Raw genomic sequence first — 8,379 nt, forward strand, 5'->3', positions numbered from 1 at the left:
CAAAGAAAGGTGTGCATTTTCAATTTTTAGAATAAAAACAAACAAAATAAACAACCCCTTTAATTAGCTCGCTCCTTCGCCTAAACATTTTTTTTTTTGGGGGGGGGGGGCCTCCCCGGATTTTCCTTCTTCTACCATTGTAAGAGCCGGCTATATATGGTTGTGATTATTAGTTGTGCTTTTGTATTCCTTCATCAAATTTTATCTTTTTTTGGGGGGTGGGGGTAATCGTATAGGCCTACTTGCGTTTGCTCGGAGCTCCATTTTCTTAAAATCAAGAAAAATGTTTGTAAATGATATGACATCCATGTTTCCTTGCAAAAAAAACAACACGATATTAGCGACATGATCATAATGATGGCTAAAAGATTGCACATTGCCGCGGGCTGTCAGTAGGCCAATTATTAAGAACGACTAGCCCCGTCGCGATGGCCGAATCGCTTAGCAGCAACCCGCTAAGAACTCTGATTCTCGCTGCGAGCATCAATCTTCAGCAGGCGATACCTTTTTTCCGACATAAATCAAATAGGAGATAGAGCAAGCAAAATGAGGGACGTCTTCGGAAATGGCGCTAAAAGCCTCAAGCGAGAAAATGATTCCTCCGGCACGTGCGTTTATATCCCTTTGCTTCGAATAAAATCACTTTCATTTTAGCTCATTTTGCTACGAGTATGGACAAGACGCAAGGAAACAGGTAAAAAGTGGTCAGAAAATGACCGGAAGTTATTTCGTTCGTACGCCATTATGGGGAGCTTGTTCTCCGTCCAAATAGTAGAAAATTGCAGGAAAGGGCAATTTCCTGTAATTTTTGTTTTACAACCCTGTCATTCTGACAACTCTTCTTCATCTTTTGTTGCTCTTGTTCTCGTTCTTTTTATCCTTCTCTCCCTTCCACTGTTTCTTACTTTAAAAAATGCTCGTAGCCATTTTAAATTTGTTTTTGATAAATTACTAAACCTTTTTCCTTTTTTAATGTTCTTTTTATACCTGAAAAAAGAATCTGAAAAAAAAACCGCCCAAATAAATAAATATACATGTACAATTCGATAAAAGAAAAAAAAAACAATGAACAAATACATTCATGAATAAACTGATGAATTAACAGATTGACGAACAAACATATCTCAAAAAAAGGAATGAAGTAATCAATACACTGAATGGATATATAAATGTGAATGAACGAATAAATAGATCTCAAGGAATTAAAATAAATAGAAGATAATGAATAGATGAAATGAGTAGTTATGGTTTAGAACATGGAGGAATTGAGAAAACATGAATAAAAACAATTTACCACAACATTTGCTTTTCTTCCATTTACCCTCCAGTAAACAATATCAACAGTAGTTCGCTGCTACCCGCTCTGAAATCTGAACTGCTTCTTATGGGGTTCATTCTTATGTTGGGACAACATCACCGGACGGGACGGGACCAGCGAAGAGGCGAGAAAGTGCAGGTGACTCGAGCGAGAGAAAGTGCAATGGTGGGGCGTAGAAAGGGCACTTCGGCAGATACGGAGTGGACACAAAACAAAATAAATTGGTCTCCAGCCAGTTCCAAATTATCAACCTGATGTAGAATTCCTCACGTATCTCAAGACCTCCTTGTACTTCTTTGTAAAACGTCCGTGTTCTTTCATGAAAAGTCTATGTGTGGGACTATTATGAATAAAGATCTGCAAAGACTGCATTGTCGGATAAAAATAATATGGCAGGAAGTATATTTACTTTTGGTTTTTCATCTTTCAAAAGAGAGTACAAAATAATGGAATTCAGTCTGTTTGGTGTACTTCTGAAGACCAAGAACCCCGCCCAAAATACTTGCCCCACCAAATCATTCACTGCATTTTATAGATAAAATTGATAGAAAGAAAAAATATTGACCTGGAAAATAGAAAATTCAATCCATGTTTGCATATAGCTATATACTATTTACTTTTACAAATCATTCGTTAAACTTAACGATTCTCAAATTAAATCATTCACTGGCAGAGATAAATTTGGTAGAAAGAAAAAAAATTGACCTGGAAAATAGGAAATTCAATCCATGTTTGCATATAGCTATATACTATTTACTTTTATAAATCATCCGTTAAACTTTAACGATTCTCCAATTCAATATTTGCAGTTTATCATGTTTATTCTCTTTGGGTTTTTTTTTTAATTCGTGAATGTATTGGCAATGCATTTTTATTTTGGAAGAGAACCCTCCCTAACAATGAAATAAAGGATTCTTGAAACAAAAATGTTACAGATAGGTAATTGAGGACAATTCACATAGAGGCAAAGGGAAGACCTCTCAAGATAATAAAGATGATAATGAGGAGGATGATAGTGTTAGTGGTGGTGGTGGAGGTGGTGATGATGATGATGGTGATGATGATAATGTTGATGATGATGATGATAATGTTGATGATGATGATGATGATGATTATAATGATGATGATGATGATGGTGATGATGATGATGATGATGATGATGATAATGTTGATGATGATGATGATAATGTTGATGATGATATTGATGATGATTGTGATGATGATGTTGATGGTGATGATGATGATGGTGATGATGATGGCGGTGATTATGGTTGTGATAAAAGAGATGATGGTGTCGAAATTTTTGAAGATCAAAATGATGGCGGTAATGATCTTGACGATGATAACAACGGACAAGAATGGCGTGGGAGAAGTTAAAGTTCTTCATATGATAGAGTGTTAGAACTTATAAACCTTCCTTTGGACCTACACCATTGTCGAGAGCGCTTCCTCGCACGACCACAGATCAGTGAGCGAGATGGTGGTATGTATGTGTATCAACGTAGATGGTGGTATTCTTAAAGCTACGACGAAGAACGACCAAAACATAAATCACATCACCGCTCTACATGTATATGAACATCATTAAAAATATTAAAAACATTAAAAACGTCTTTGGAATCACGGTTGAAAGCCTTGTATAAAAAGAATAAAAAGTTTTTCATATGACAAGAATAGGTGAATCCAATTTATTCGAAACATGCATAGGTCATCACATTTTCTAAAAAACGTACACATAAAAAAATCAAAATATTTTGGGTACAAAAAGTAATTTGAACATCATCCCACTATTCAATTACAACCAAACATGTCTTGGGCGCTCCATGCATAAGAATTAAATCTTGATATTCATACGATGAATGCCTTTGCTTATCTTTTGATTTTGGACAGCGGTTAGAATGCAACATTATTGTAGCTTCGCAGGAGAAGACTTGCACATTGATTTTGTATAATTTTGAATACACACTTATTCTTACCAATTCAAAAAAATACATATTGTCTACAATATAACTAAAATATCAAGAACTAAATCTGATTTATTGTTTATTTTATTTATTTGTGATTGTTACTTTGATTCGCTTTTGATTACCCTTGTTTGATTTTTATGATGATTAATGTTGTTAGTATGTTACAAAATGTTTGGAAAATCAATTAAAACAGGGAAAGGACAAAATTACATAATTATTGTCATTCAATGACTTATGCAACTGAGCACTTCGTTGTCATAGCTGTTATTTTCCAAGTATTCCTTGACAAACTATTTTTTAAAATTATATCAACGCACAGTTCAAAAAAAGAAATGAAAACGATGCTGCGTTGCCATCTGACTCCTAGCCTTTAGACAAGGCTCCGTGTCTCTTATGATGTTTACATCAGACACCTTGCGACTGAAACAAAGACTAATCGTGAAAGGCTGGGTGAATGCGAATTCGGCTAACACAGACTAAAGTAGCTTGGTCGTGCGTCCCCCCCCCCCCCCCCCTTGTCTCACCGATATTCTTCCTCAGTCACTAACTGACAAGGATTGTCAGTCACGATGCCTTGTCAATGATATCTAACTCCATGAGAAGCGCTGGCCCAACAGATCTTCGAGCTGAGTGTTGTAGGGCCGGAAGTAACTTCGGAGCTTTCTGATGACGTCATCATCAACAGTTGGATGGGGCCTCCCTTTGGTAGCTCCGGCACATATCGTTCCCCGACCATGAACCATGGCCTTGCAGAAGAAACCCTTCTGTTCGTCAAAGTAGATTAACTTTTCGTTAAAGTAGTGTGGAATACCTAGGAAGGACTCGACCTGGAGTGGGGCAAGGGTTCGAGGGTGATTTTTGATTGACGAAAGGGAAAGAAGAGAGCAAACAAAGAGTGAATTAGAGAAACTATACCATGTATTGTGTGATTGCTCCGCTTAGAAAAAAGGGAAATGCTGTTATAAAAAGTGCAATTGTTTTGCAAGTGCAATAAAATTATGTTGCTGATTAAACTGAGTCCAATCATTTGAGCGGCAATCAACAGCTCATTTTAATCCTACTAGGTAATTAAGCTCCTACATGGTTTACAAGTTCACCGAAATCCTGATGATAGTATGACCTAAGATTTCGGGGGGGGGGTTTAATGACTAATCACGAGGTTAAAAATACTTTAAAGATAAACTTTCCTGTGATTCATGGTATTCAAGAGGCCGCTGTCGGACTTTCGTAGGCCTTGATCACTGGTCTGAAGAAATATTCAGATCAGTGGTGTCAACTGGTAGCTGGCGCGCCGTCCGCATGCGAGTACGTACGTCGAACAGAGCCCTCTTAAAACCTGGGAACGTATATCTTTAATAGACCCACCTGTTTCAATCCTGGAAGGGGATTCTTTGCAAATTCATCGCCGTCTATAATGAGGAACTGGTCCCGAGGAAACAGTTTCATCCATCTCCTTAGATAAAGCACGTATGCACTGTGCGCTAAGATCCCGTTATCCGTATTCACTTCACCGTTCGGTTTGATGACGGATCCTTCAAAGGTTGTATTGCAATAACTTAGCGGATCGTAACCGAGTGGGACTATCCGCGGACTAAATAACTCCGGAAGTCCCAAATTCTGGAGATGGAGATAATCTGACACAGCTCGGACAATCGGATCCCGGATAAGCAACATGAATTTGGTGTCGGGCATCGAAGCCTTGATCCTCTCCGGTGCATCCTTTTCGAAAATATAGGACGGTGTTTTCTCAATGGTCACCTGGTATTTGGTAGAGACCGGCATCTGGTCTCGGTACCATTCGAGATCCTTGTCCTTGTTCTTATTCCAAAAATAGATTTCCTGGGGTGTGGAGTGGGCGATAGACGGATGGCTCGTCAGGAAGAACGCCATGGCCCCGGTCCCGCACTTCTCGACTCCGATCCCAATGACCTGCGGAAGCCGCTTTCTGCAATCTAGCTTGGCCAGGATGCCTGGGCCTATTGTCGAGTCTAGCTCCTGCGGACATCGCATCATTGTTACGTCTTTCTGAGGAAAGTGTTCTTGAACGCCTGCGGAATTATTACGATCATGTTGACTTCCAAGATGGCCGTCATACCAGGCGTTTCGCTTTAAGTTCCCGGATGCAACTGATGACGCTGATCGTTCTATGAAGTAAGCGGCATAGCTGGATATGGAGTAGCACATCCCAAATACAACAGTACCAAATATAAGACCAGATAAATAGGATCTTAGTGGCCCAGTGTTCGTAGCCATTGTTCATCAATGACGTCACCAAGTGCGACCGTTAGATGCAAATAATGTTAGGTGAACAGAACGACTGGTCCTGCATTTGCGGATATATCCGCGCATCTGTAGTGATAACAAAGTAGACGGTTACTTAATAATCCGACTCTCTTCCATGTGATATATAACGAGGGGCAGGGCGTGATGAGTGTAACAAAAACATTCAGAAACCTTTCAAAAGATGTAGGATCCATGCAAAAAAAAAAATTGAGTATCTGAATTTGAATCCAGGTTCCACCTCGAACCGTCGACTTTTTGCAAACCGTTTCAGTATCCGATTGTTATCATGATCGAGCGTTACCTAAAAAGAAATGATGAAAACATATTCCATTCTCAATCATGATCACGTGACTACTATATTACTCAATGAATAATATTGGTCAACACAGTTTGATGGGTACATACCCAGTTCCCCCATACACCCTCCTCCTTTCCGTCTTCTGTAGCACCCCTGTCTTTACCCCCCCCCCAACACACAAATTTTTAGGCCCAAAACATTGTAGGTCCACGGTAAAACAAAGTCTTTGATTTACACTATATATAGGACCCTCTGGTAATAAACTAATGGATTGAAATAAATAGAAAATCGACCTATAACTGAATAGACAGACGATATGAATAAATATGACAAAAAATTACTATACTACAACTATACTACTACTTTTACTACTACTGCTACTACTACTACTGCTGCTGCTGCTGCTGCTGCTACTACTACTACTCCAACTACTATGCTACTCCTCCTCCAACTACTACAACTACTAACTACTACTACTACTACTACTACTACTACTACTACTACTACTACTACTACTGCTAATACTAATACTACTACTACCACTACTACTATATACAACTACTACTATACTATTACTATCAAGATATTAGTAGCAGTGCAGTAGGGGTGGTGGTGATGATGTTAGTGGTGGTGGTGGTAGTAGTAGTAGTAGTAGTAGTAGTAGTAGTAGTAGTAGTAGTAGTAGTTTTCGTTGTTGTTGTTGTATTAGAAGTAGTAACAGTAGTTGTTGTAGTAGTAGCAGTAGTAGTAGTTGTTGTTGTATTGAAGTAGTAATATTAGATGTAGTAGTAGTAGCAGCAGTAGTAGTAGTAGTGGTAGTAGTGGTAGTAGTAGTGGTAGTAGTGGTAGTAGTAGTAGTAGTAGTAGTAGTAGTAGTAGTAGTAGTAGTAGTAGTAGTAGTAGTAGTAGTTGTATTGAAGTAGTAGTAGTAGTGGTAGTAATAGTTGTATTGAAGTAGTAATAGTAGTTGTAGTAGTAGTAGCAGCAGTAGTAGCAGCAATAGTAGTACTACTAGTAGTAGTAGTAGTAGTAGTAGTAGTAGTAGTAGTAGTAGTAGTAGTAGTAGTAGTAGTAGTAGTAGTAGTAGTGGTAGTAGTAGTAGTGGTAGTAGTAGTAGATGAAATTTAATTTACATCAAATTTTTATCAACAAATTTACAAAGTATTGCGATCATGACATAAACAACGAAAAGTATACGAAGAAAATCGTAGAAGCTAAATACAAGATGTCACTTACCATAAATGCATTGAAGATTTATCTCTCCAAAAATCTCCTAATTTTTTCCTAGAGTTTTCTTCAAACTTTCGGTGACTTTCTATTCCATGCTGTCCCAATGCATTCGTTTTTGTGTGAGCATTCGTGTTTGAGAGCAAATGGATCTTGCACGTACCGTGTTCACCTGTAATCGCTCTCCTTTACCATATAGCCCGGTGGCCAAAAGGTTTCCTTTTATTCACAAAGATTTGAATTCGTGTATTTTTCGAGGTCCGGGAATAAAGGAAAAATACTCTATTACGTAACAGACTCCCTGAAACCTGGTTAGGCAAATATGCCCGGGCAAATATGTTTACCATTCCTTAACATTCAATTGTTGAGGTTAGGTAAATAAGAGAAGAAAGTGGTTTAACATAATTATTGCCATGCTAATAAAGGTGCAAGACTATCAAGAGCTCAGAGTGGTCATCATGGTAAATTGCCAATTGGTCTACAACCAACTCGTCCGCTCACCACAATGGTCTATTTTCATTTAGTCTAATGCCATTCCGTCCATCAACATTTGGTCCAATAATCATTTGGTCCATTCATCACTTCGTCTAATCACCATTTCGTCTATTACCATTTCGTCTCATAACCATTTGGTCTAATATCCATTTCATTTTCATAAATTTGCACAATTAACACTAAGTCCAATTAGGCCAAATGGTATATGGACTAAATGGCTATTGGACCAACTGGTTACTAGACGAAATGGTGAGTGGACGAACTGGCAATTAGACCATGTGGATAGTGGACGAACTGGTGGTAGACCAACTTATGATAGTAGACGAGTTGGCAATTGGAAAAATTGGAAATAAGCCGTCATCATCAGGGTTTCACATGAATCTCAAGTGCAGAGGCACGTCTTTGTCAAAATGTTCATGCATATTTTTGAATGAAAATAGTTTTAAATAAACTGATCGTGATCTTCCTAAATCTAACGCAGTTCGAGTAAAAAATTTGCAAAATTTACCAGAGTGACCCACTTTTCATCTTGGATCTAGTGACCACAGAGTGACCAGCATGATCAGTCAAAATGAATATTCGTCTAACAAAGGCGGCCAAACTTTACTACAATTTTGGCCATCGTCTACTACAATATCCGGTCCTTCGGAGAGGACCTATATAGCCGGCGGTCTACTGGTATCTAACGGCATTTTAAGTGCATTTTGATATATTTTAGATACCACTGTATATAGAATGAAATAATCACAGGAAAATCATCATCTTTGGCTCTTAATAGGTTTAATAGTTAT

At 38.3% G+C, this 8,379-nt stretch overlaps 1 protein-coding gene across 1 annotated transcript; it reads right to left on the reverse strand.

The window, feature by feature from the left end:
* Window positions 1–213: 213 nt before the first annotated feature.
* On the reverse strand, window positions 214–7,341 carry LOC129279707 (heparan sulfate glucosamine 3-O-sulfotransferase 5-like). Its single transcript, XM_054915807.2, has 3 exons — window positions 7,103–7,341; window positions 4,651–5,869; window positions 214–4,112 (listed from the first exon to the last, which is right to left on the reverse strand). Exons 2-3 carry the CDS (start codon window positions 5,536–5,538, stop codon window positions 3,873–3,875), a joined length of 1,128 nt encoding a protein of 375 aa, XP_054771782.2. The 5' UTR covers window positions 5,539–5,869; window positions 7,103–7,341; the 3' UTR covers window positions 214–3,872.
* Between the last annotated feature and the right edge of the window lie 1,038 nt (window positions 7,342–8,379).

This window comes from Lytechinus pictus, chromosome 16, assembly GCF_037042905.1.
Source record: "Lytechinus pictus isolate F3 Inbred chromosome 16, Lp3.0, whole genome shotgun sequence".
Classification (NCBI taxonomy): domain Eukaryota; kingdom Metazoa; phylum Echinodermata; class Echinoidea; order Temnopleuroida; family Toxopneustidae; genus Lytechinus; species Lytechinus pictus.